Below are 27,359 nucleotides of genomic sequence, written 5' to 3'. Positions count from 1 at the left end.
AGAGAGAGAGAGCCATCTTCTATCTGCTGGTTCACTCCCCAAATGACCTCAATGGCTGGAGCTGGGCCCATCCAAAGCCAGGAGCCAGGAGTCTCTTCTGGGTCTCCCATGCAGGTGCAGGGGCCCAAGCACTTGGGCCATCTTCCACTGCTTTCCCAGGTGCATTAGCAGGGAGCTGGATTGGAAGTGGAGCAGCCACATGGGATGCCGGGGTCGCAGGTAGTGGACTAACAGGCTGGGCCACACGCCAGCCCTTGTGGTTTTGTTTTGAAACAGCCATGACCCCTGAGCACCTCCCCTGGGGAGGGTGTGGGGCTGGGAGCAGTGGAGACACCAGCTGAGTCACGCGGCCCACAGCCCGTGTGGAATCTCGTGGGAGGGAGTGGCGCAGGTCTGTGACACGAGGCTATTGACTTATTTTTTTATGTCTTTTTTTTTTTTTTTGACAGGCGAGTGGACAGTGCGAGAGAGAGACAGAGAGAAAGGTCTTCCTTTGTTGTTGGTTCACCCCCAATGACCGCCACGGCTGGCGCGCTGCGGCCGGTGCACCACGCTGATCCAATGGTAGGAGCCAGGTGCTTCTCCTGGTCTCCCATGGGGTGCAGGGCCCAAGTACTTGGGCCATCCTCCACTGCACTCCCGGGCCACAGCAGAGAGCTGGCCTGGAAGAGGGGCAACTGGGACAGAATCCGGCGCCCCGACTGGGACTAGACCCCGGTGTGCCGGCGCTGCAAGGCGGAGGATTAGCCTAGTGAGCCGCGGCGCCGGCCTGAGGCTATTGACTTATGTTAGGTACCAGTGAAGCCTTTGTGTGGGGGGGAATCAGGAGAGGCTTCCTGGAGGAAAGGGCCCTTGAAGAAGGTGGGATTTGGAAGGAAAGAAAAGGAAGGAGGAGGATGGAGCTCCCAGTGGAGGACTGGGAGAGGCAGGGAGGCGGGAGACTGCGCTGGCTTTTAGACAGGTGGGCCTGGCTCTGACCAGGGCTCTGTAACCTTGGGCCAGACCTGCAGCCCCAACCTGCCGCGTGGCAGCTGACGGCGCTCCCCCGTGCTGGGGTTGTCGTCCTCGTCTGGGTGCGGCAGGTGCCTCTGCTGGTTTTCTGTTGCTTCCGTAACCAGTTGCCACCGGCTCAGAGATGCAATGCGACACCTGTTTGTTCCCTGGCAGTTCTGGGGGCCAGGTGAGCACACAGGTTCCTTTGCTCAGGGTTTTTGGAGGTCGACGGCAAGGCGGCAGGCGGCAGACCCGGGCCGGAGCCAGGTGGTCCCTTTCCCAAGGCAGGCGGCTCCGTGCAGCTGGAGAACGGAGCTCCCATTAGGGGTGATGGCCGGGGTGACTGCTGGGCTTCTGGTTCCGGGGAGCTGGGAGTGGCAGTTGGATTGGGTGGCTTCTGGGTGCTGCTCAGTTATCAGATGCAGAGCCGGGAGGGCGCGTGGGCTGGCCTGGGCGGCAGCTGAGTGATCTCACCTGAGGTCAGGCCCCAGGCTGCACACGAGGAATGCAATGAGCTAATGAATGCTTCGAGTGAGCCAGGGCCGCACTCCCCCTCCCACCGGCACCACCACCTGCTCCTTAGGCCCGGGCAGCCCGCCAGGAGCCGCCACCGGGAAGAGACCCGGCGTGTTAAGTCAGGGTGCGAGCATGAGCCGCTGGGGGACCCCATTTTCCTGTGGACCCCAAAGGCCTCCCCTGGAGAGGTGCAAACTCCACCTTATGGGCCGGAACTTCCAAAGCTCTTTCATAGAGTAGGGAGGGGCAAAAATTCATCCACCAAACACGCACACAAATAAACCAGGATGCTGACCACACCTAGCCCTGAGCTCTGGGAACCCGGCTGTGGCCTGGAGCCCGGCTGTTCCTTTTCCGGAACCAGAGGCTTTTTGCGCTTTGTGGACCAAAGGGCCGAGGGGCCCAGGGTCAGCCGCACAGCGGCCCGAGGCGAAGGGGGAACTCAGGAAAATCTATCCTGTCTTCATTTACAATTTTGACATTTTGTGCATTGTGCCTTTTAAAAAATTGCATCACAATGTAATTTGTGTCTATGGTGGGGGTTTATCTATTTATTTTAAAGATCTATCTACTTATTCAAAAGGCAGAGTTACAGAGAGAGATCTTGCATCCGTTGGTTCACTCCCCAAATGGTCACAACAGCTGGGGCTAGGCCAGGCCAAAGCCAGGAGTCAGGAGTCTCGTTTAGGTTCCCACATGGGTGCAGGTGATATCGAAATTTGGGGTGCTATGTGATATCACTGTGTGCTTATTAATAAGTTCCCGATGTTAATAAGTCTGTGCGGGCTCTTGCCTAATATTCAAAGAATTCTGAATACCAGCATAGATGAACGGGGCAGCATGATACGCAGTGGGAGAAATGGATAGGAGAGTGGGGGCCCTGAGTGTGGGTTCATACCGAGCACCAGGAGCCAGCCACAGGGAGGAGCGCACAGGCTGGGAAGCATGGGCCCACACTGGCAAGAGGCCAAAGAAAGAGAATGGGCTGTGCACACCGAGTCCCAGGCTCTTAACCCACTTCCAAAGGGGAGTGGTTAATTAACCTGACTGGCCGGTGGGCACACAGGTGTGGTCAGGTAGGGGGATGAGGTCACACAGAGGCGTGGTGAAGGCGTGGTCTTCCAGCTCACAAACCTGATCAGTTTTATCCTATATACCTGCCTACATCACAGGGGCCCAAGCATTTGGGCCGCGGGCACATTAGCAGGAAGCTGGATTGGAAGTGGAGCAGGAGGGATTCGAACCAGTGCCCATTTGGGATGTCAGTGTCATAAGCAACAGCCCCATGAGTTTTGACTTAAAAACACTGAATGTATAACCATCACGTTTGTTCTCTCTCTCTCTCAGAGTGTCTCTGTCTTCTACTCCAATACATCTTTTTTTTTTTTTTTTTTTTTTTTTGACAGGCAGAGTGGACAGTGAGAGAGAGAGACAGAGAGAAAGGTCTTCCTTTGCCGTTGGTTCACCCTCCAATGGCCGCCGCGGCCGGCGCGCTGCGGCCGGCGCACCGCGCTGATCCGATGGCAGGAGCCAGGAGCCAGGTGCTTTTCCTGGTCTCCCATGGGGTGCAGGGCCCAAGCACCTGGGCCATCCTCCACTGCACTCCCTGGCCACAGCAGAGGGCTGGCCTGGAAGAGGGGCAACCGGGACAGAATCCGGCGCCCCGACCGGGACTAGAACCCGGTGTGCCGGCGCCGCTAGGCGGAGGATTAGCCTACTGAGCCGCGGCGCCGGCCCTCCAATACATCTTGGCTACTTCTCCTCTCACCTCTGCGTCCCAGTCTGGTTACATTGCCCTCAACACCAGCCTGGACCCAGTTTCCCGCGATCCCTTCTACACCCAAAGCGGCTGCTTCTCTGGCCGCCCCCTGACTGTGGTTGTGTAAAAACCCCAGAGCATCACCGGCTGCCTCCCCCAGGTCAGCATGCTGGCTGTGCTGGCGAGTGAGGCTCTCACATACACGGCTTATTTATTTCTAGAGAGACACAGAATGAGAGAGCTTGGAGAGATACTCCGTGTCCTGGTTCACTCCTCAAATGCCCATCACAGCCGGGGCTGGGCCAGGCCACAGCCGGGAGCCAAACTCCATCCGGGTCTCCCATGTGGGTGGCAGGGACCCAAGCACCTGGGCTCTCACATGCCACCTCCCAGGGTGTGCATTGGCAGGAAGCTGGGTTGGAAGTGGAGGAGCTGGGAGTTGAACCCGGCACTCAGAAATGGGTTGTGGGTGACCCATCAACTGGTGCTCCAGACGCCTGCCCTGGGCGGCCTGCTTGGCCGTGGGCGTCCGTCACGTCAGTGTTAGGTCAGACAATTCAGCTTCGTCTGCCCCGCGTCATCCTGTTTCCTTGTCCTTGGGTACGTGGTCAACTCCCTGCTGCCTGCCCTCCCCCCACTAGAACGCAGCCCTCTGGGGGCAGGGCCTCGATGGCCATGTGGAGCGGAGCCTGAGACAAGGCAAGGACTCAAGAAACAGCCACCCGGCGCTTCCCTTGTGAGCTGCTCACCTGTCCTCACAGCGGCCTTGCCTGTTCCTGTTTTATGGGTGGTGAAACCGAGGCACAGAGCACTTCTGTCCCTTGTCTAAGGCCGTGTGGCGAGAGCCATGTGGTAAGTAGCGCAGCTGGGACTTGAACCTGGACAGGCTGGCTCTGGAGCAGGGGTTTTCTTTCTTTCTTTCTTTCTTTCTTTCTTTCTTTCTTTCTTTCTTTCTTTCTTTCTTTCTTTCTTTTTTTTATTTTCTTTTTTTTTTTTGACTGGCAGAGTGGACAGTGAGAGAGAGAGACAGAGAGAAAGGTCTTCCTTTGCCGTTGGTTCACCCTCCAATGGCCGCCGCGGCCGGTGCACCGTGCTGATCCAAAGCCAGGAGCCAGGTGCTTCTCCTGGTCTCCCATGCAGGTGCAGGGCCCAAGCACTTGGGCCATCCTCCACTGCACTCCCGGGCCACAGCAGAGAGCTGGCCTGGAAGAGGGGCAACCGGGACAGAATCCGGTGCCCCGACCGGGACTAGAACCCCGTGTGCTGGCGCCGCAAGGCGGAGGATTAGCCTAGTGAGCCGCGGCGCCGGCCTTAGAGCAGGGGTTTTCAACCTGGCATGATTGACATTTTGGGTTGAACAAATTAAAAAAAAATTTAATATTTACTTGAAAAGGCAGAGTGACAGAGAGACATCTTCCATCTGCTGGTTCATTTCCCAAGTGCCCAGGCTGAAGCCAGGACCCCAGTACTCTCTCCGGGTCTCCCATGTGGATGACGGGGCCCAAGCACCTATGCCCTCCTCCGCTGCTTTCCCAGGTGCTTTAGCAGGGAGCTGGGTCGGAAGCAGAGCAGCTGGGACTTGAACCAGGCACTCCATTAGGGCATGCGGGCACCCTGAGTGGTGTAACCCGAGGTGCCATGACGCTGGCCGTGAGCTGGGTGACTGTCCGCTCAGTTCTGGGCATCGTGGATAGAAGGGAAACAGTCTGAGAAGTCCTAAATTTAGTTACAAGGCCAGAGGCTTGGAGAGGAAGAGAGAAGAGGAAGAAAATAACACTAAACCACCCCCTCCCAACCCAAACACCCGGGGATTCCTAATCCCTGACCCCCATCCCCAGGGAGGGCAGCCAGCAAGGGGCCGCTGGGTGCTGCTCACAGCCCCACCCATCCCTACCGGCATCCCCTGCCCCCAGCTCCGCCGGATTTCGGGGCCCCGCCCCCTTACCCACGGCCAGGGCTAATTCAGAGCTCTCTTGGTCTCAAGACTTTTAACAGGAGGGTGCGTGGCAGCATCTAACTTCCTAGATGCCAGAGACCCTCTTCCCCAACGTGACATCCATAGTGTCTCCTGACATCGTGCGTGGGGGTGGGGGTGGGGGTGGGAGTGGGGGAGGGGCGGGGGCAGAATACCCCCCACCCCCTGGTGACCACTGCTTTGCACAGCTGCTTTTCCGGGACAAACTCATAAAGAAACGCACCGTGCCTTGTCTGGGGTACCCACGCCCTCAGCACCAGGCCCTGACCCATGGGCCCTCACCTCATGTCTCAGCAAAACACCCCTCTTTAGAAGGGGCAGGACGTCAGATTTTCGGAGCAGGCGTGCGAGGCTCAACCTGGGTTAGCTCAGTTCATCCGGGTAGGGTTTTTATCCCCATTTCTCAGAGAAGGAGACTGAGGCTCATCCAGCAGGGAAGTGGGCAGTCAGAACCAGGCCTGCCCCCTGTAGGGTTCCTCCCACCCCCCGCCCCCGGCCCCCGCCCTGGTCCCCGGCTCAGGCCCCAGCAGGCATAGGGCAGGTCTTGCGCTGCCCGCACACTTCCTCTCGTGCTTGCTGCCTGGGCGGTGGCCGTGTTGGGACCCCGCATTCCTCCCCCTTCCTAGGCCGTGATTTCCTCCATCCACACCCCCTCTCTGCCCAACACCCGGGCAGTCCCACGCTCAGGCTCCCCGTCCCTGATAGCGCCCGAGAGTTCCTGGTTTCGCCTGTGCCCGGCCCTCTGCCCAGGAGTTCTTCCCTTTGCCTCGCCCCGCGGCCCCCTCACGTCCCCTCTGCAGCTTTGTCCAGTCCCCTCCGTGTCGCGCCATCACATTGGACTTTCCTCCTTGCTGTTCCCGGGGCACCACATCAGAGTGCTGCGTCCGAGTCCCAGCTCCACTCCCGACTCCGGCTTCCTGCTAACGCAGACCTCGGGGAGGCGGCAGGTGATGGCTCAAGTGCTTGGGGTCCCGCCGCTCCATGGACAATCTGGATGGGGCTCCTGGCTCTTGGCTTCGCCCTGGCCCAGCCCTGCCGTTGCAGGCACTTAGGGAGTGAAGCAGCAGATGGGGGCTTTCTCTGCTTTTACCTCTCAAAAAGAGAAAAATGCAGGGGTGACATTCTGGGACTTGTGACGTGGGTCATCGGAAGCCCTGCAGCTTCCCTCTGGGCCTCTTGGAGAGTCAACTCTTAGGACCCAGCTACTGTCCCGCGAGAGGCCCCAGGGCCAGGGACCGGCCATGTGTGGCTGCTCCTGTCAGCGCCGCCAGCGCACCGCCGTCTCCGACACCTGGGTCGCTGTTGCCCTAGATGGCCGCGGCTCCGCAAAAACTGCTCCGCCAGCCCAGGGTCTGTCCCTGGTGCGAGGAGGAACTGCCGGGCTCTGGGTCTCTGCTCCCAGCCTGGGGCCCGGCAAGCAGCAAGTGCTGATCACATATTCCTTGATGGGTTAAAGCCCCAGCCTGCGGTGCCGGCATCCCATATGGTTCGAGTCCTGGCTGCTCCACTTCCAATCCCGCTCTCTGCTGTGGCCTGGGAAAGCAGTGGAAGATGGCCCAAGTCCTTGGGCCCCTGCACCCACGTGGGAGACCTGGAAGAAGCTCCTGGCTCCTGGCTTCGGATCAGCACAGTTCTGGCCGTTGCACCCATTTGGGGAGTGAACCAGCTGATGGAAGACCTCTCTCTCTCTCTCTCTCTCTCTCTCTCTCTCTCTCTCTCTTTCTGCCTTTCAAATAAATAAAATAAATCTTAAAAATAGCCCACAAATATTCCTTGCGCAAATGAATGAAACTCCTTAGAAGGCAGTGTTCACCCTGAGTTAGAATAGATTTATTAGCAAGAGGTAATCAGGAAACATATATTTTTACAAAAATGGAAATTTCTTTTTTTTTTCTTCCAAACAAGCTGTAAGTTGAAATAGTTTAGAACTTGAAAGAGAACTCTCATACCACTAGGTATTGCTTACAGCAAAATGTCTGTTGTAGTGGACCATGCCTGCCACTTCGGAGTTCACCGATGTTTCCTATGCTGTACAACATAAAAAATACATGGTGATATTCACAGAATAAGCACTACCTTACTATATTCCTGCTAGAAGGCGTTTAGACAGGACTACAGTATATGCAATAAAAACACTAGTCCTACGGAGGGGTGCTAAGTACCACAGGGCACACAGACTCTGAGCAGCTCAACGGAAGCTTACGGCGACAGGTAGGCAGCTGAAGGAGGAAAAAGTGACATTTCTTGTGTTCCCGCCTTCCAGTGCAGGCTGGCAGGGCCCCCCGCCCCCACCCCGCCACTCACAGCCGCCACTCTGCGCTCCCCGCACAGGCCAGCTCCCCGTGCGTCCCAGAGCCGGGAGCCACAGGGTGCTGGGGCGACAGGGCGGCGGTGGTGGGAGGGGCCCGGTCCTGTGCGGAGAAGGCTCCCTTCAGTCCAGGTTGCTGGGAGACAAGACGGGGAGTTTCTTTTTTCTTTTTCTTTTTTTTTTTTTTCTTTTTTGAGACCTGCGGTTTTGGCTGAAAAAGCTGCTTTGGAAGCGGGAAGATTCGCCAGTGACTGGACTTCAGGGTACAGTCGCCCCTCCCGCCTCCCACCCCACCCCACCCCCCACCCAGTTAGAACAGCTACGTGGGACATGCTGGGGGGGGTGTCCCTGGGTGGCCAACTCAGCCCAGGGCCCCCGGAGCTGGGGCAGGGGGGAAGCAGGGCGGAGGCTAAGACTCGTGTCTGTGCGGGTTCTGTCTCCTCCCCACCAGCCCCCAGAAAGAGGGGAGGGGGTCTTCGAGGGACAGACTACGTGGCGGGGCGGGCAGCGTGTCCAACGGTACAGGAACTCCTATCCCGGTTCTGCAGGAATCTAAGAACAAGAACGGATTCGGGTTCTTGGAGAAGCACGTACTGAAGGAGAAGACCCAGAGAGACCAGAGCATTATGTACAACGTCACAGGGCAGAGTCCGGGGCGCAAGCGGCGTGGCGGCTTCAGGTGGGGAGTTTTGGTTCTAATCGGAGAGAGGACTCATACAGACTTTCTTCGTCCATGACGGAGGACTGGTCCAGCAGGTACTGTGTGACCTGAGGGGCGGAGAGGAAGAGGAACGGTAGGCGGAGGGGCCCATCCCACGCTGCCCGCCCTGCGGGCTTTCCTGGGGTGGCCGCGGGGGGCAGGACGGGGCGCCCAGGCTCCGGGTGTCTTGTCTCGGTTTTATTCTTCAGCGCTCTTTGGGGGACGGGTGGTGTTGCCTGGTGGTGAAGATGCCCGCGTCCCCCGTGCGAGGGCCTGGGTTCCAGCCCCAGTGCCAGCCCCTGACTGTAGCTTCCTGCTAACATAGACGGCCTAGGAGGCATTGGTGACGGCTGGAGTAGCTGGGGTCCTGCCACCCACTTGGGAGACCTGGATGGAGTTGCTGGCCCAACCCTGGTAATGCGGGCACTGGGGGAATGAACGAGACTATGAGAGCTCTGTTTCTCTTTGAAATAAAAGAATAAAAACTGAAATGGTCTTATTATTAATATTACATCACCTGGGGTCAACATTACCCTTGGCTGCTGTTCATTTGGTTGTAAACTTGAAGTGTTTTGGATTCAGAAATTCATACAAAATGGAATTAAAAGCTAAGTTTATTTTGGGGCAAAACCAAAAATCCATGCATAGCTTTTTCATGGTAGGCATTTTCCATGACATTTTTGATGATCCTTCTTATGCATGCTTTCAAAATATTTTTTTTGCACCCAAGTAAAATTATCTTTTAATTCCATCTCCCATGAACTTTTCAAAGTATTTTCCCCATTTGAAAAAAAAAAAAAAAGTCTAGAATGTCAGCTGTAGAGTCCAGGCAACAGGTGTGTGGGTGTTCCTACCACTTTCAACGCTTCTGTATGTTTGAAAAATTCCATCGTAAAATACTGGGACAGGGGCCGGCATTTTGATGTAGCGGGTACAGCTGCTGCTACATACGGGCGCTGGTTCAAGTCCTGGCTGTTCCACTTCTAATCCAGCTCCCTGCTAATGCGCCTGCGAAAGCAGCAGAAGATGGCCCAAGTGCATAAGCCCCTGCACCTGCATGGGAGACCCGGATAAAGAACCTGGTTCCTGGGTCCTGGCTTCTGCTTGGCCCAACCTTGGCTGTTGCCGCCATTGGACAGTGAACCAGCAGATGGAAGATTCTCTCTCTCTCTCTCTCTCTCTCTCTCTCCTTCTCTTTCTGTAACTCTGCCTTTCAAATAAATAAGTTAAATCTTAAGAAAAAAAAATACTGGGGTCACGTCCTCTCACACATCGGGATTCTACAGAACCATAAGATATTCGCCCAGGAGAGAGAGGGAGGGGTCACCCTTTCCTCCTCCCCCCTGCTCCTCCCTGCGCCCAGGTTCTGTGGGAGCGGAGAGCTCCACCCCTGCAGGCAGCCCCCCCCCAGAGGCTCCCCAAGCAAGGCTCATCTACTGGCCCATCGTCTCCAGCCAAGGTGCCTCCCCTCTCCCCACCCAGAAGCTCGGAGTAGAAAGAAAAAACCCTTCTATTTCTTGTTCTGTTTGTGAGTCTTCTGATAGCTGCAGGAGAAGAATCAAGTTTTTTTCTTTTCTTTTCTTTCTTTTTTTTTTTTTTTTTGGTCCAGGCTGACTCTCTCTGCACCCCAGGGCTGGAACCAGCGGTCTAGAATGCTGATTGATTGACAGCTGACAGGGGAGGGTGCGCGCACTTGGTTTAGAGGGGTAAGCAGCTGGGATGCCTGGGACCCTGGCATTCCATATCAGACTGCCAGTTCTGAGTTCTGGGCTACTCTGATTTCAATCAAGCTTCCTGTTAATGCACACACCATGGGAGGCAGCAGGTACTCTAACGACTGCGCCATAACGCCTCCCCTAATGGCCCAAGTATTTGGGTTCTTGGTGGGAGACCCGGATGGCGTTCCTAGTTCCTGGCTTCAGCCTGGCCTGGCTGTTGCAGGCATTTTCGGAGTGACCTAATAGATGGAAGATATCTGCCTGTCTGTCTGTTTATCTACCTTGTAAATAGCAATAATTAAATTAAAAAAAAAAAAAGGCAACCCAAATCAGCCACAGCCGCGATGCTTACGATGTCTGGTCGGCAGCTCAGACCCAGCACGGGAAGAAGACATGCACATGCCAGCCACAGCCACAGTGTGGTTTAACGGGTGACCCCGCTGCCTCTGGGAGGGAGACCTGCGACTTCTGTAACTCGTGGCCACGGCACATTGCAAGAGGGAGGTTATGAGTTTTTGCCTCTCTCTTCCTGGGTGAGGCCAGCCACGAGCTCAGCCTTGTGTCTGACCAGGGGGCAGGGGGCAGGCACGGCTTCCTGGAAGGGGTGGCCTTTGGGAGGTAGGCCCAGTGGAAGACAGGCAGGAAGCGGAGCCATGCGGAGGTGAGGGGGAGACGGCGCGGTCCAGATGGAGCCACAGGGACGGGGGGCGGGGGGGCGATCACCGGGAAATGCGCTCACCTTTGCTTGGTGCTCTATCTTGTAGGCAGTTTGCTGAAACTGGCGAATCTCCCGGATGATGTGGGATATCTGTGGGGAGGAGGGAGAGTTTGAGAAGCCGGCTGCCTTCCCCGCGCCCTTCTGCACCTGCAGAACTGAAGGGGCGGAGTCCACAGCTGCGTCTGAAGCCAGGCTCGGACATATTTATCTGTTTGTTTAAAGTCAGCAGCTTGCTTCCAAGGTGCTGCTGGTCGAGACTCTGGATTAGGCAGGCTCTGTGTGACGGAGACAGTGTTCCCCACGCCGGACACAAGCTACCCAACCTTGCTGAAACAGAACCCCATGGTGGTTGCCCCCCCAAGGGCCCTCTGCCGCTCTCCCAGTGCCCATGGTGGACCGGGCACCACTCAACAGGCCCCTGTCCCATCGCCAAATGGCATCTCTCATGCCCCTTTCTGTTGGCCACACGCGGAAGCCCAGAGAGGCTCCCGGGTTGCCGTGAGAGGGCGGAAGGAGCGGGCGAGAAGTCCCGCCTCCTTGTCCCCCACCCCCTTCCATGTTCTAGATTTTTCTGGGAGGATTTGGCGCCTCCTCTCGTAGGAGGCACAGCAGCCGCGATTTTGGCCCGAGAGAGCTGGTGCTTCTATGAACAGTAACGGGGGTGTGGGAACAAAGGGTCGCCCAGACCCGGATCTGGCTCTGCCCTTCCCTTGTGAGGGTCCCTGGGCCTCCCCCAGCCTCTGTAAGGTGCACCTCCTGTTGCATTGTGGGAGTTAGCAGAGGCAGACAGAGCACGGCTCAGGGCCACCATGCTACCCGCCCCTACACGATGGCGATGAGGCAGAAGCTGGGCTCAGGCACCCCATGTGGGGGTCCCCGGCGGGCAGAGCTGGAGAAGCCGAGGTGCAGCCTGGGTTTCGAAGCCCCGCCCCCCACGCCCAGGTGGGAAACGCACCATCCTCATCTTGGAGAAGTTGACCAGGCCGTCCTCCGTGTAATTGGGCGTCCCCTCCTCGATGAAGGCCAGGTCGGTGAGGTACATCCCCAGGTAGGGGACACACGGTGGGTCACAACTTGGAAGCAAACGGCATTCATCAAAGCTCGTCACTTGGAGAAAGGAACTCGTGCTACCGTCACAGTGCCTCGCAGGCAGCTGCCGGCCCCAGGAGTCACCGCGTGCTCTCGGGCCTGGGACTGTCGGCTGCGATTGTGGGTGGGGGGTGCCGTGGGCTGACGGGGGGCGGGGGGCCTGCCTGGGCTGGGGCATCTCCTTGTCTCCTCCCTCCCTGAGCCAGAAGACCTCGCTCTGCCTGTGTGTCCGCTGCCCCTCTGTCGCCAGCCCCTTCCGACTCACCCATCCTCTGTCTGCTGAAATCCCCAATGCTGATCCTGCCCAAGTCCCTCCCCAGAGGCCTCTGCGGCCCTGCCCCCCACTCCTGCAGCCACTCTGTCCTGTCTCCACTGAGCTGGGGGGCACAGCAGGAGACCCTCACCCTCTGAGCTCACTTTGCTACAAGCGGCAGTTTCCCCGACTGGAGACTCGGGGGACGGCATTTCTAGGGAGACAGGACCCAGGGCTGATGACGGCCCCACCTCTGACTCGCGGCTCTGAGGCCCCTCTTCCCGGCATGCACTGCGCCCCGGGCAGGAGCTGGGTGAGGGGCTGAGGGGGTCTGTGGGGGACTCCAGCTGCTGGGGCTCCCTTTAGCTCCCTCACAGGGACTCCTCGCAGTGCCCTGCAGCCTCCCAGCCCGGCGCACAGATGCAGGGGAATCGCTGTGCACGCGGCAGGAGCCCCTCCCCCGCCCGTCTCACCTGTCTCCTCGGGGCCACCCCGGGAGAAGATGAGGCCGGGAGGGTGGCAGAGCAAGGACAGGAGCCCAGGCTCTGTCTCCTGCCTGCTTGCTGTGTGACCCTGGTCCTCCGAGTCCTCATGGATAACAGCTCCGACGCCACTGACGCCGTGCTGGGTGGGCTGAGAGTTGTGCTCTCTAAATCTCTATCTATCTACCTACCTACCTACCTACCTACCTACCTACCTACCTACCTATATTCATTATCTATCTATCTATCTATCTATCTATCTATCTATCTATCTATCTATCATCTATCTATCTTCATCTATCTACCTACCTACCTATCATTTATCTTTATCTATCTATCTTCATTATCTATCTATCTACCTATCATTTATCTCTATCTATCTATCTATCTATCTATCTATCTATCTATCTACCTACCTATCATTTATCTTCATCTATCTATCTATCTATCTATCTATCTATCTATCTATCTATTATCTATCTATATCTAATCTATCTAACTCTGCCTTTCAAATAAGTGAAATAAAGCTTTAAAAAACACGGGTGGAGATTTAGCACAGCAAGTTAAGCTGCTGCCAGAGAATCCACACCCCCTATCGGCGTCCCTGGGTTTGAGCCCCAGCTCCGCTCTCCTTTCCGGCTTCCTGCCCATGCACACCCTGGGAGGCAGCTGGTCATGGCTCAAGTACTTGAGTCCCTGCCTCCCGCGTGGGAGACCCGGCTGGAGTTCCTGGCTTCTAGTTTTGGTCTGGCCTGGTCCCAGCTGTTGTGGGCATTTGGGGAATGAACCAATGGATGGATGGATGGGAGAACTCTCTTTGTCCTCATCTTTCTCTGCTTTTCAAATAAAATAAACAGAAATATTAGAAAGAGGACTAGAGGCCGGCGCCGAGACTCAACAGGCTAATCCTTCGCCTAGCGGCGCTGGCACACCGGGTTCTAGTCCCGGTCGGGGCACCGGATTCTGTCCCGGTTGCCCCTCTTCCAGGCCAGCTCTCTGCTGTGGCCCGGGAGTGCAGTGGAGGATGGCCCAGGTGCTTGGGCCCTGCACCCCATGGGAGACCAGGATAAGCACCTGGCTCCTGCCATCGGATCAGTGCGGTGCGCCGGCTGCAGTGCGCCAGCCGTGGCGGCCATTAGGGGGTGAACCAACGGCAAAGAAGACCTTTCTCTCTCTCTCTCTCTCTCACTGTCCACTCTGCCTGTCAAAAAAAAAAAAAAAAAAAAAAAAAAAAAAAAAAAAAAGGACTAGAACAGAAACTATCTGAGTTTATTGCATGGAATAAGGGCAGGTGTTGCTTTGTGGAATTTTTGCTCCTGTTATGCATTGGTACACGGGGCTGTAGTTTCACACGCACACACACACACACATGCACACATGCACACACACACCAGGGTACTTCAGAAGGTTTATGGGGCCGGTGCTATGGCGTAGCAGGTAAAGCTGCTGCCTGCAGTGCCCCTATGAGCAATGGTTTGTGTCTCAGCTGCTCCACTTCCAATGCAGCTCCCTGCTAATGTGCCTGGGAAAGCATTAGATGGCCCAAGTGCTTGGGCCCTGCACCCACGGGGGAGACCCGGATAAAGCCCCTGGTTTCTGGTTGTGGCCATCTGGGGGGTGAACTGGAGGAATGAGGATCTTTCTCTGTCTCTCCCCACCACTGAATTTATTTCAAATAAATAAATAACTCTTCTTCTTTTTTTTTTCTTCTTCTTTTTTTTTAAAGGCTTGTGGAAAAGTGGAATTAAAATGTAAGTTTACTCTGGTACAAAAATTTTGAAACCCATGCATCCAATAGATCTTCAGAAGGGCCACAGAAATTGCCTATTTTGAAAACGCAGGCACGAATTTCACATGCTTTTGCACCAAAATAAGCTTTCCTTTTCTTCCCATTTTCCATGTACTTTATGTAATTATTATAACAATTTCTCCACTATGAGTTGTGATAGATAAAAATATTGTAGGGACTGGTATTGTGGTGTAGTGGGTTAAGCCATCACTTGTGATGCTGGCATCCCCTATTAGAACCAAGAACACTCAAAATACAAGATTTTTTTTTTTTGTAAATGACAAGACTAAGTCATTACTTATGCACAATTGCCTTGAATGCAAACCGACTAAATCCCCAATTAAAAGACACAGAGGGGCAGGCGTGGTGATGCTCTCGGGACACCCGCACCCCACATCAGCGAGGCTGGGATCAAGTGCCGGCTACCCCACTCTTGACCCAGTTCCCTGCACTGGGAAGACAGCAAATGACGGCTCAAGTGCTTGGGCCCCTGCCACCCAGATCTGGATGGAGTTCCTGGCTCTTGTATTTGGCTTGGGCCAGCCCTGGCCATGGAGGCCATCTGGGGAGTGAACTAGCGGAGGCAAGATCTCTCTCTCTCTCTCTCTCTCTTCTTGCCTTTCACATAACCAAATAAATCTTTTATAAATGTTGCAGTGGTCAGCTTGGAGAGTCCAGTTGTGCTTTTTTGCCACCTGGACACCCACTGGCCTCTCATGCCGCCAGCAGCAGGCTGGGCTTTGCGGGGCGCCACCGGCAGAAAACAAAGCCGGAGCAGGTATGTGACCTTGCATGAGTCTTTGGAACTCTGGGATTCCAGAGTTTCAGCCTTTGGACTTTGGGCTCATGCAATCCACATCAATCAATGGACTTGCACACTGTCTCCTGGGAGGATGGGCTGGCCGGTCCCCACCCCCGCCCTCCCGCCCACAGCTGTCCCCAGGCTACACACAAGCCTGTACTCCAGGTCCCTCTAAATCTAAATCCCTGTTCAAATGAAAGACAATGGGACAATGTTTCTGTGTGGGAGCAAACTGTTGAAATCCTTACTTAAGGTATACTAAGCTGATCTTCTGTATATTAAGATAATCGAAAATGAATCTTGATGTGAATGGAAGGGGAGAGGGAGTGGGAAAGGGGAGGGTTGTGGGTGGGAGGGACGGTATGGGGGGGGGAAGCCATTGTAACCCATGAGACGTACTTTGGAAATTTATATTCATTAAATAAAAGATAAAAAAAAAAAAAAAGAAAGACAATGGGACAGACGAGCACGTGGGCGCTGGGCTGAGACAGGACAGGGCAGTCAAAACTGGAACCACGCCCACGAGAGCTGGGACCTCATCTCGCTGCCAGCCAGGGTTGTGTCATGTGGAGCTGTGTCCACTCCCTGGGAGGCTGAGGAGGGCAGGGTCTTGTGGGCTTTGCGGGGTGTGTGTGTGTGGGGGGGGTTGCAAGAGAGAGATAAGGCCACTCTTGGGGTACCTGGGAGGGGAACGAAGGGGTAGCAGGTGGCAAGGGTTGTAAGGGGGGGCAGTGGTATTTAAGAGAGCGGCTGGGATTTGGGGATGCAGCCTTGGCTGCTCGAAGGTTGCAAAGCCATCCTCCTGCCTGGGGGTCGGCACAGATGCGACACTCGAATGTCAAGGTGAGGGCGATGCCTGGGACAAAGGATCGGGACTGAGGACCTACGAGGGACGTCCAAAGGTGCACAGAAAAGTGGAATGAAGAGTTTATTCTGGTGCCCACGATATGGAAATTTGTGCCTAGCTTTTTTCCACGCCTCACATTCCCCATGAATTTTCAAAAGACCATCACGGGGGGGCTCCTTGTCTGGTCCCCTCCCTATCCATACAGACCCTTACCTTGCTGCTTCTGCCACTGTCCCTGCCTGATGACTGGACCCCCGTGTCCGCACGGCATGGCTCCGAGGGAAAGGGTGCCGAGATGCTGCCCCCCAGAGCCCCCTCCTTGTCCCGCAGGGCCCTGCGTTTCCTGGTTTGCACAAAAGGCTGAGCTCCCAGGATACCCCCTGGACCCTGTGCGCCAGGGAGCAGAGAAGCTGGGGGAGGAGGCACTTACACGGCCTATAGTAACCTGGGAGGGGCAGACAGTGAGGACGGGACCCTGAGACAGAAAGGGGGGCCACGCAGCCGACGAGGAAGCCATGTGAAGGAGGCGGATGGAGCGACGCCCGGGGGCGGACGGACAGGTTGGTGAATGTACGGTGGGGCCGCTGCCCCAAGCACCTTCCACGGGGGCTCCGGGGAGCCCGGGCGGGAGAGAGACGGCCGACAGCACAGATGGGTGGGACATCTGTCTGAGACACAAACAAAGTGGAGATGGTCAAGGCGATGGCACACGGAGCCGGTGAGGGACAGGCCGAGGACACAGGGCAAACACGAGACGAGGCGGCAGAGCGGGGGTGAGCAGCGTCTGGCCCGGGCCGGGGGCTCTGCCTGGCCCACACCCAGATTTGGGGGGTGGTGCACTCCGGGCGGGGGGCAGCAACCGTGTGACGGAGGGACAGCTAGGAGCCTGGAGGGAGCAGCAGCCCGGCCAGGGGAGGGAGACCCGTCTCACACATGTGAGTGGCCAAGGCGCCTACACCCGGGCTGAGCCATGGCTTCCTTGGAGGAACCTGGAGGAGCCCCGGGGGACCAGGCACCGGCCTCGGATGGCGCCTGGCTGCGCAGCGTCTTTGTGGAAACAGAGTGAGAGGGGCTGCCTCGGGATGGCTCATTCTCAGGGAACGTTCGTCCATCTCTCCCTCCCCGGGGGCATTTCTGTCTGCCCTGGCTGGAGGGGCGCCCTTGGCATTCCCTGGGCAGAGGCCGGGGTGCTACTGAAGGTTCCACCACGCCCAGGACAGCCCCCACCCCAAAATAAACCAGGGTGCCGGGCTCCAGGAACCCTGCTGGGTGGAGCACCCTGCCCCCTGCTGGGTTCCTGGACTGCGTTTCTTGGGGCTATGGTGGGTACAGCGCCCTGTGGGTTTGGAAGTCCAACGACATGTCCATCGCCTTGAGGACACGGGGCCTCTGGGTTCACTCTTGGTGTCTGGGAGGTCGGGGGGGGGGCGGGGAGGGGCTCTTGTGGGCAGACAGAGGGACACACAGAGAGACAGACGTCCTGCTGCGGCCAGGGGCGGTGCTTGAAGCCCCGTGCCAGCGCTGAGGAAGAACAGCGAGGTAATGTCGCACACTTACTTTTTCAGAGCTTCTCTGAGGTTCTTGAATCTGCCCTCGGACGACACAAGCTTTTGGAGTTTGTCGATCAAAGCCTTGGTCTGGAAAGAATGAGAAGCGTTGGCGCACATCGGCCCGTGCTGCACCTGCTTCGGGTCTGGAGACGGGGGCGGGGGCTTGGGGGAGACTTGCGGGGTCAGGTCTGGGTCCTTGCCTCGTGTGTCGGGGCTCACGCACACACACCTCTAAGAAACACGGGCGTGGACACAGGGGTCCTCGCAAACGCGGGCGGCTCCTGAGACCCCAGTGGCTTAGAGGGGCTGGGGGAGGGGGTGACTCCAAGGAGTCCATCCGGGGAGCGGGAAGCCAACGATTTTTCCTGACCATCCTCTGTTCACCTAGCAGAAGCCTCCTGCTTGGCCAAGGACGTTCTCTCCCACCGGGAGCCAGAGAGAGACTCCTGGGCTTCGTGTCCCCGGGACAGGGGATCCCCAAAACCAAGTTAGCCATCGGTACTGACCCACGCACGGGCACTACCAGCCCTTTTCCAGGGGAGGCTGGTTTTATTTATTTATTTGACAGGTAGAGTTACAGACAGTGAGAGAGAGAGAGAGAGAGAGAGAGAGAGAGAAGGTCTTCCCTCCAATGGTTCACTCCCCAAATGGCCGCAACAGCTGGAGCTATGCTGATCCGAAACCAGGAGCCAGGTGCTTCCTCCTGGTCTCCCATGTGGGTGCAGGGGCCCAAAGATTTGGGCCATCCTCCACTGCCTTCCCGGGCCACAGCAGAGAGCTGGACTGGAAGAGGAGCAACTGGGACTAGAACCGGTGACCATATGGGGTGCCGGTGCCACAGCGGAGGATTAACCTAGTGAACCATGGTGCCGGCCCTGGGAGGCTAGTTTTTATTTGTAAAGAGGATGTGGAGAGGGGGAAACGACAAGTGTCTAAACCTGACCGCAGGCCGCTGGCTGTGATTCAGGCCGGACTTGGACATGAGGCTGCTCTGCGCTGGGAGTAAGAAAAACTTGCTTCTGAGCCCACCTTACCGGCCCTCCAGCAACTGTGGGTCCCAGGTGTCCAGGGGCTACCTGCAGAGAGCTGCTGACCCGGCCACGGCCGGAGACCCCGGATGCACAAGCTGCTAGGGTGGAGAAGCCGGTGGGTCCAGCCTGCCGAGGGCACCTGTGACTTCTGCAGCAGGCTGGACGGTCCTGGGTCCCGCGTGCTCTCCCGGAACATAGGCCAGGCCTCGTGCCCTGGCCACTCACTGCCCTTGACCTGCACTGTCCCAGAAGGGAAGAGGTTCAGATGGCCAAGGTGGCTGTTCCCTCCCAGCTCCACGGGGACAAGGGTACTGGAGAAAGTGGCCAAGGAAGTGGACAGGGTGCTGTGGTGTAGTGGGCTAAGCTTCCGCCTGCAGTGCCGGCTTCCCATATGGGCACTGGTTCTAGTCCCAGCTCCTCCTCTTCTGATCCAGCTCTCTGCTATGGCCTGGGAAAGCAGCAGATGATGGCCCAAGTGCTTGGGCCCCTGCACCCACATGGGAGACCTGGAAGAAGCTCCTGGCTCCTGGCTTTGGACTGGTGCAGCTCCGGCCATTGTGGCCATTTGGGGAGTGAACAAGCGATGGAAGATGGTGCTTGCTCTCTCTCTCTAACTCTGCCTCCCAAACAAATAAATCTTTGCTCTGGGAAAGACTGATAACACAGGGCAGGGGGAGACAATGAGGGGTCTACAACAGACCCCCAGACCCTACAACTGGCCTACTGCAGCCCTGAGCGCTCGAATCAGCCTGGGTGATGCGTAGGCTCCATGGAGCCTTGCTTGACCCGTGCCTTGTATGCCCGAGGCTTACAGCATCTGTTCTTTCCTAGAGCCCACAAATGTGACAAGAGCCATGTCTCCATGTGCCAGGGGCAAGAGGCTCGGTCTGCCTGGGGTGCGAGGGGGTGGAGCGAGCAGGGGAAGGGGGCAGCGGGGCTGTCCCAGGCTGTCCCGACTTTGGCTTCTAGTGAGAAGGGGTCACGGCACGCCATCACTGCCTGCCCATGGGCAGCAAGGGGTGCAGCTTGCAGGCCCAGAGGGGAGCCAGAGGGTCTCCCTGGCACTGGCTGCAGGACCACTCACACGGGTGGGCCTGCTCAGCCTCCCACGCGCACACACACACACGGGGGCGGCCACAGTGCACCCAGCGAGTGTGCATTCCAGCATCACGTTCTGAAAGCCGCATTTAAGAGGAGCAACTATCCAGGAGGTAACAGGGACCAGCTGCCTGGGCGGCGGCCGGAGCAGCTGCTGACGGGGACTTGGGGGTCCTCCGGCCACCATCTCAGCCTCCCTGAAGGTCCGGAAGGGGGCTGGGAAGCCACTCTTTCTGGTTGGGACCGCCCATCCCTGCCTCACACTTCCCACATTGGGCTGTTAATGACTCAAGGGGGGACGGAAGTCCGGCAGGCCCCAGGGACTCCTCTGGATGCTGGAGGGGCAAGGCTGCTGGCCCCCAGCCCCGGCTCCTGCCCTGCCTCCAGCCCCACCACGCCCCGCCCCTGCCCCCAGATCCACGCCCCCATCCACGCCCTGGCTTCCTGCCCCGCCCCTGCCCCGCCCCAACCCTGGCTCCCCGACCCGGCTCCCTGCCCCGCCACGTCCCCAACCCCACCCCAAACACGCCCCCAGGCCAGCCCGTCCCCAGGCCCGGCACCGCCCCCCGCCCCGCCCCCAGCCCCGCTCCCCGCCCTGCCCCCAGCCCGCTCCCCGACCCGGCTCCCTGCCCCGCCACGTCCCCAACCCCACCCCGCCCCCAGCCCCGCCCCAAACACGCCCCCAGGCCAGCCCGTCCCCAGACCCGGCACCGCCCCCGCCCCGCCCCCAGCCCCGCCCCGGCTCCGCCCTGGCTCCCTGCCCCCGCCCCTCCCCAGCGCTGCCCCGCTCCCCGCCCCGCCCCCAGCCCCGCTCCCCGCCCTGCCCCCAGCCCGCTCCCCGACCCGGCTCCCTGCCCCGCCACGTCCCCAACCCCACCCCGCCCCCAGCCCCGCCCCAAGCACGCCCCCAGGCCAGCCCGTCCCCAGACCCGGCACCGCCCCCGCCACGCCCCCAGCCCCCCCCCCGCCCCGGCGCCCCGCCCCGGCCCCGCCCCGGCTCCCCGCCCCCTCCCCTCCCCAGCGCTGCCCCGCCCCCGCCACGCCCCGCCCGGCCCGGCCCGCACCTGCTTGGAGACCTTGAGCCACGTCTTCTTGAGGCGGAAGATGGCGCTGCGGTTCATGGAGGAGGTGATCTCCAGCACGGCGTTGTAGTTGTGCAGGCAGCGGCAGATGTCGGCCACGGCCACCCACTTCTCGATGGCGCTCACCCGCGCGTTGATGTCCTCGTTCCGGATGATCTCCGAGGCGATCAGGTTACTGATCTGCAAGCCCACGCGGGAGGCAGGGAGAGAGCGCAGGGAGGCGAAAGCACGAATTAGAAAACTGCTAGGGGGCCACACCGTGGGTAGCCGGTGACGCCGCCGCCTGCAGTGCCGGCATCCCATGTGGGCGCCGGTTCGAGTCCCGGCTGCTCCACTTCCGATCCAGCTCCCTGCTATAGCCTGGCAAAGCAGTGGAAGATGGCTTAGGTCTTTGGGCTCCTGCACCCACGTGGGAGACCCGGAAGAAGCTCCTGGCTTCGGCCTGGTCATTGTAGCCACTGGGGCCATTTGAAAGGCAGACTTACAGAAATCAGCATTCTAAATGGGGCAGTGTTAGAAGCCTCCCCCCAAAAACTGAGAGCCAGACCCGCCAGCACCACCTCCTTTCCACACTGTCCCCGAGAGGCCGGCCCCAGGACAGGACAAGGCGGGCCCCAGGTGTGAGGACAAGGGAGTGAGTGGGATGGAGTTCCAGGCTCCTGGCTTTAGTCGGGCCCAGCCCTGGCTGATGCGGGTATCTGGGGAGTGAACCAGCGGATGGAAGAATTCTGCCTGTTTTTCTGCTTTTCACATACATGAAACCAAATAAATAAAAATTGGGGAAAAAAAAAGAGCTAATAAGGCCAGGGAGAGATGGAGGCCATGATAGGCTCAGATTCTGGGCACCTGAAAACCCCTGGCACAGAGAAATGGCCAAATTCCAGGCGGCTAAGGGGCCACTGCGGGGGTTCAAGGGCAGCCTGGGGCCAGGTGATGTGGGGCAGAGCAGTGAAGGGGACCCCGGCTTCATCACTCATAAAATGCAGGAGCAGGATGAAGTGAGCGGACGTTTCTAAAGGCCCAGGCCTGTGTCCAGCACGTGGGTCTCATTCAGACTCCCACTGGCGTGGTGTCCAGAGCTGGGAGGCCCCAGGGGCTCCTCCCGGAGCAGCCAAGCCTGGGCTTTCTTGTTTCCTCCTGGCTGCCAGGGGCCCCTGTCACGGTGGAGTGTTGTTTGCTAGGTGGTCAGGACAAGTGGAATCCTGCGCTCCCACCTCCGGCCATCCAGGCTCTTGAGGGTGCGTTGATGATTAACCTTGGAGTTGGCCACGCCAAGTACTGCGGCGGGGCCGTCATGAGGCCGGGAGCTGATGGCTCGCGTGGTCGCTGGCCTCAGAGCTTGGGCAGATGCAGGGAAGTCTGCCCCACCCAGCTATCTTCCACCGGGCATCCAGGAAAGGCAGCGGCTGCCTCGCAGCGGGTCGGTGAGCTCAGGGACTCCGGGAGCAGGCTGTGGGATGCGCCTGTCTGAATTCAGGCCAGGCCCTTCCTGCTCTGCACACGGGGCCCCGCCGCAGGTCCAGTGCTGGGTCCCACCCCTCTCTTCCCAGGGAGCTAAGGTGCGGGGTTTCTGGGGGAGGATTCAGACACTGGGCCACCCTCATCTGGCTCTGTGGCTTCTGGTGTCTCCTGCCGCGGGGCCACGGCACCTGTCACGAGAAGGGGCTGGAACATCACATGTAGGGTGGTTGAAACCCAGCCAACATTCCAGGAGGTTCCAAGTGTTCTGGGAAATGTACGAGTGTACTTGTAACAGTTTGTGGGGAACAGAATCAAAAGAGAAGTTCGGGGGCAGGTGTTCAGCCTCACGGTTAAGAGGCTGTGCTGCGACACGGTGCTTGAGTTTGGTGCCCGGCTCCAGCTTCCTGCTCACGTGGGTCCTGGGAGGCAGAGGTGATGGCTCCCGTCACTGGGGCCCTGCCATGCCTGGGCTGGGGTCGTGGCTTCTGGCTCTGGCCCTGGCAGTTGTGGGCATGGAGAGTGAACCAGCTCTCTGTCCGTCTCTCAAGTAAATCATCGTCATAGTAAAGGTAAGTTTACTGGGTCCAAAACCTTTTTGAAATCCATGCATCCTTCAAGAGTCAGCCCCATGGTGCAGGAGAAGCCCTGAGCCCGCGGTAAAGCTGTCAGCCCCGGGCCCCACGGCTGGGAGCCAGCAGGTGTGTGGCTCCCTCGGTGCCCAGCCTCGGGAGGGACCTGCCAAAGACAGAACCAGCAGACAGAGGCGCTGCCCGCCCTGTACTCACGTCGTTAAAGTGTTTCGTGGTTTTCATGATATAGGGGGTCCGCTCATTCTTCTCCAGTTTCATCCAGCCTTGTCCAAAGAACTCCCTGCAGGAAGCAAGGGGAGAGACCACCCCCACCCCCGATGGGCGAGGTTAGGTTTGCTTTGTTGACCCCATGGTTTCACGATGTCTTTGCTTTCCGGGGCTGTTAGTGACTTTCTGCAGGGCCCTGTCCAGGAAGGAACCCCGGGCTTGCTGCTGTGTGGATTCGGCCAAGCCCTTCACATCCAGTTCTACAAAATGGGACTAGCAGCGGGGATACTGTGCGGGCATGGGGCGGGGTGGGGTGGTGCACCACTAGCTGTAAAGTGCTGTGGGCGCACTGTGTCTCGTCCCGGCTCTGGCCTGGACGCTGTGTGACTGTGTTCCCCCAAGGTTCATGTGCTGGATGTGTGGTCCCCGGTATGGGACCTTTAAGAGGTGGGGCTAATGGAAGCTGGTGCCGTCATATCTTGGAAGGGATTAATGTAGCTGTCCCGGGTACCTGGTCCCTTCCCACAAGGCTGTAAAGGAGGAGCGAGCCTGGCCACGCTGTCTCCCTGGCTTCCTGTCTCATCAGGGGCTGTCTCCCTCTCGCGCGCTCGGTTCCCTCGTGCTGCCGGCGGCACCAGGCCCAGAGCTGCGAGCTACACAAACCTCTTCCTTTTGCCAGTTACCCAGGCTGAGACAGCGGCTGGACTTCCCGTAACGGAAAATCCCATCTCCCTCACCCCCGCAGCAGCTGACCCTAGGCCAGAAAAAGGAACAGGGGCCGGCAGGCCACGGCAGGAGCGTGCTGTGGTAGTGGGCACCTGGCACGCACCGCCCCGGCTCCTGGCCTGCCAGGGGATGAGGCAGGAGCGTCCCCAGGGTGCGGCAGGTGTGGCTGGTTCCCAGCACGCTGGCCTCTCCAGCAGCTGGCGACGGCTGCGAGGGCGCCAGGGTGGGGGAGGGCTGTCCTTCTGGGCAGAGACCAAAAGCCATGCAGTGAGTCCCAGCCCCCCACCTGCTGGGGCAACCTTCAGAAACCAGAGGAGTATTTCGGCTGCATGCATGTTTATCTCGGCTTTGAAAATACGAAGTCAAAGCTGCAAGCAACTTGCAAGGTGAGAGAATGCCAGGCGTTTACTGAAAAATTGCGTTTGCAAACACCGTTGTTAGAGAAAAAAAACTGCTGCCTGAGGTCATATAATTACAGTGAACGTGGGAGTGGCCAACTGCGGGCCAGAGCAGGCAACACCAGGCCTGGGAGTCCCGAGCTGTCCCCAGTCTGCTCGTGCACACACACACACACGCACGTCCACACATGTGAACACAGACCCCCGAGTAGGAGCTCCATGTGTGTGTGCAGCTGACGGGCGAGAACCTGGGGGCAGATGCAAGGCCTCTCCCCAGGCTTGCGTGTCTGTTTCGAGCAGGGGCGAATCCGTGCAGCCCCTGGAGGCTGCTGCCCTGACTTGAGGGGCACAGCTGGACTGGCCCCGGGGAGGGGCAGGGAGGGCTGGGGTGGGTGTCCACTCACTCGTACGGGATCTTCTTGAAGACCAGGTGGTCCAGCAGCGTGAGCTGCTCCGCGATCTCCAGGGCCGAGTGGCTTTCGAAGGGCTCGGCCTTGACGCCTTCGGCCTGCGGGAGCAAGGGAGGGCTTGAGTGAGGCCCTCCAGGGACCCCGCCTGGCACCTGGCTCTTGGCCCCTTTGCTGAGGGCGCCCCTGCCTCAGGCCTGGTGGGGGGTGGGGAGTGTGGAGGGCAGGGGAAAGTGCCCACCATACTGCTTGCTGGGGTGTGCAGATCTGTGTGTGTGTGCGAGTCTGTATGTGTGTGCAAGTCTCTGTGTGTGCAGGTCTGTGTGTGTGTGCAGGTCTGTGTGTGTGTGGTCTATGTGTGTGTACAGGTCTGTATGTGTGCAGGTCTGTGTGTGTGTGGGGTCTATGTGTGTGTGCAGGTCTGTGTGTGTGTGGGGTCTATGTGTGTGTACAGGTCTGTATGTGTGCAGGTCTGTGTGTGCATGGGGTCTATGTGTGTGTGCAGGTCTGTGTGTATGTGGGGGTCTATGTGTTTGTGCAGGTCTCTATGTGTGTGGTCTATGTGTGCAGGTATGTGTGTGTGCGAGTCTGTATGTGTGTGTAAGTCTCTGTGTGCAGGTGTGTGTGTGTGGGGTCTATGTGTGTGTGCAGGTCTGTGTGTGTGGGGGGTCTATGTGTGTGTGCTGGTCTGTGTATTTGTGCAGGTCTAGGTGTGTGCAGGTATGTGTGTGTGTGGAGGGGTCTATGTGTGTGTGCAGGTCTGTATGTGTGCAGGTCTGTGTGTGTGCAGGTCTCTATGCGTGTGGTCTATGTGTGTGTGTGCGAGTCTGTATGTGTGTGCAAGTCTCTGTGTGTGCAGGTCTGTGTGTGTGTGGTTGTGTGTGTGTGCACATGGGTCTATGTGTGTGGTCTCTGTGTGTGTGCATGTCTGTGTGTGTGCACATGGATCTATATATGTGTGTTCTGTATGTGTGTGTGTGCAGGTCTGTGTGTGTGTGCAGGTCTCTATGCGTGTGGTCTATGTGTGTGTGCAGGTCTGTATCTATGCAGGTCTCTGTGTGTGTGCAGGTCTATGTGTGTGTATACAGGTTTGTGTGTGCAGGTCTGTGTGTGTGCAGGTCTCTATGTGTGTGGTCTGTGTGTGTGCACATGGGTCTGTGCGTGTGGTCTATGTGTGTGTGCAGGTCTGTATCTATGCAGGTCTGTGTGTGTGCACATGGGTCTGTGTGTGGTCTCTGTGTGTGTGCATGTCTGTGTGTGTGCACGTGGATCTATATATGTGTGTTCTGTATGTGTGTGTGTGCAGGTCTGTGTGTGTGCAGGTCTCTATGCGTGTGGTCTATGTGTGTGTGTGTAGGTCTGTATCTATGCAGGTCTGTATGTGTGCAGGTCTGCATGTGTGTGGTCTGTGTGTGTGTGCAGGTCTGTGTGTGTGCGCATGGGTCTATGTTTGTGGTTTATGTGCGTGTGTGCAGGTCTGTGTGTGTGCAGGTCTATGTGTGTATACAGGTTTGTGTGTGCAGGTCTGTGTGTGTGCAGGTCTCTATGCATGTGGTCTATGTGTGTGTGTGCAGGTCTGTATCTATGCAGGTCTGTGTGTGTGTGCAGGTCTGTGAGTGTGCGCATGGGTCTATGTGTGTGTGTGTGCAGGTCTAATTCAGATGGGGTTATCGCTGGGGGAGGAGAAGATGGCCCCCCCCAGGACAAGGGTGGGCGTCCCGCGGTGACACCCTGGAGGGGCTCTGGCTGCCAGTGCTGCGGGCACCTGCTTTGTGGGACTTTGCCAGGGCAGTCCCGGGAAATGAACACGGGCGGGGCCTTGGCTCAGCCAGGGGCCTCGAGAGGGGCTGGCGGGGAGGGCCGGCCTGGCCGGCAGGGGAGCCAAGGGCAGCCGGGCTCACCAGCTGTGTGATCTCCTCTAGCGTGATCTGGCTGTCCCCGGGGTCCTCCTGGGTCAGGGTCCTGGGGAAGAGAAGGCAGGTGAGGCCCCGCCTGCCTGCCGGGCAGCCCCGCCCCCAGGTGCACTAACTCCCTACCCCCACCACCCAACACACACACCTTGCACCCTGCCTCGTGCCTCTGCAGATGCCCTGCCCCTCCCCAGCGGACTTTTTCCTGACTTCCTGGCTGGTGGAGGCCCCCTCTTGGGGACCAAGGGGGCAGGGGAGAGGGGCTGGGAGTCTTGCAGACAGAATGCTGGTCAGGTGGCCCCGGGGAGGGGGCAGGCAGCCATGCGGGAGGTGGGACGGGGGTAGGGGCAGCAGAGCTGAGGGGTCCCGGGCAGAGATGGGAGACGAGGCTGGCGGGTGGCAGAGCCAGGGTCAGGATGCCGGGGGTGCAGTGCTGGACGGAGGCCCACTGGGACGACTGAGAGCCAGGCCTGGGGCCATGCCTGCTCTGGGCTGGAGGCCGTGGCGTCCTGGCCGGGGATCAGCCCTGGCGGAAGGGTCACCATATAATGGGAGGAGGTTTCTCTGGCATCTGTGCACACAAGGGCTTCTCCCAATGGTCAGGAGAAAATAAGGCTCATGGTGAAGCCGCTCACGGCCCGTATGGGAGGGCCTGGGTTCGAGTCCCAGCTCTGCTCCCGAGCCCAGCAGCCTGCAAATGTGCACTCTTGGAGGCAGCAGGTGATGGCTCAAGTATTTGGGTTCCTGCCACCCACGTGGGAGACCCGGATGGAGCCCCTGGCTCTAGCTTTGGCCTGGCCCAGCTCCAGCCATTTGGGGAGTGAACCAGCAGGTGGAAGATCTCTCTCTCTCTCTCTCTCTCTCTCTCTTTCTCTAACTCCGCCTTCTGCCTTTCAAATAAATAAATCTTGAAAGCAAAATGTGTATTTATGGAGAAACTGCACGTATCT

The 27,359-nt window shown here is 58.4% G+C and overlaps 1 protein-coding gene across 1 annotated transcript in view; it reads right to left on the bottom strand.

The window, feature by feature from the left end:
• Positions 1-7,051: 7,051 nt before the first annotated feature.
• Positions 7,052-27,359, bottom strand: part of RASGRF1 (Ras protein specific guanine nucleotide releasing factor 1) — a 98,176-nt gene continuing 77,868 nt past the window's right edge. Inside the window, exons 20-27 of the mRNA XM_051834573.3 lie at positions 26,401-26,461; positions 24,497-24,600; positions 22,957-23,041; positions 20,693-20,890; positions 17,507-17,586; positions 11,643-11,760; positions 10,709-10,777; positions 7,052-8,319 (exon numbers count right to left, since the gene is read on the bottom strand). Coding sequence (XP_051690533.1) covers positions 8,227-8,319; positions 10,709-10,777; positions 11,643-11,760; positions 17,507-17,586; positions 20,693-20,890; positions 22,957-23,041; positions 24,497-24,600; positions 26,401-26,461 — 808 coding nt within the window. The 3' untranslated portion in view covers positions 7,052-8,226. The remainder of the gene's footprint in view (positions 8,320-10,708; positions 10,778-11,642; positions 11,761-17,506; positions 17,587-20,692; positions 20,891-22,956; positions 23,042-24,496; positions 24,601-26,400; positions 26,462-27,359) is intronic.

Source organism: Oryctolagus cuniculus, chromosome 12 (genome assembly GCF_051225735.1).
Source record: "Oryctolagus cuniculus isolate XC-2025 breed Fujian yellow rabbit chromosome 12, ASM5122573v1, whole genome shotgun sequence".
Taxonomy (NCBI): domain Eukaryota; kingdom Metazoa; phylum Chordata; class Mammalia; order Lagomorpha; family Leporidae; genus Oryctolagus; species Oryctolagus cuniculus.
Note: the sequence above shows the minus strand (reverse complement) of the source record. Positions and strands in the feature narration are given on the sequence as shown.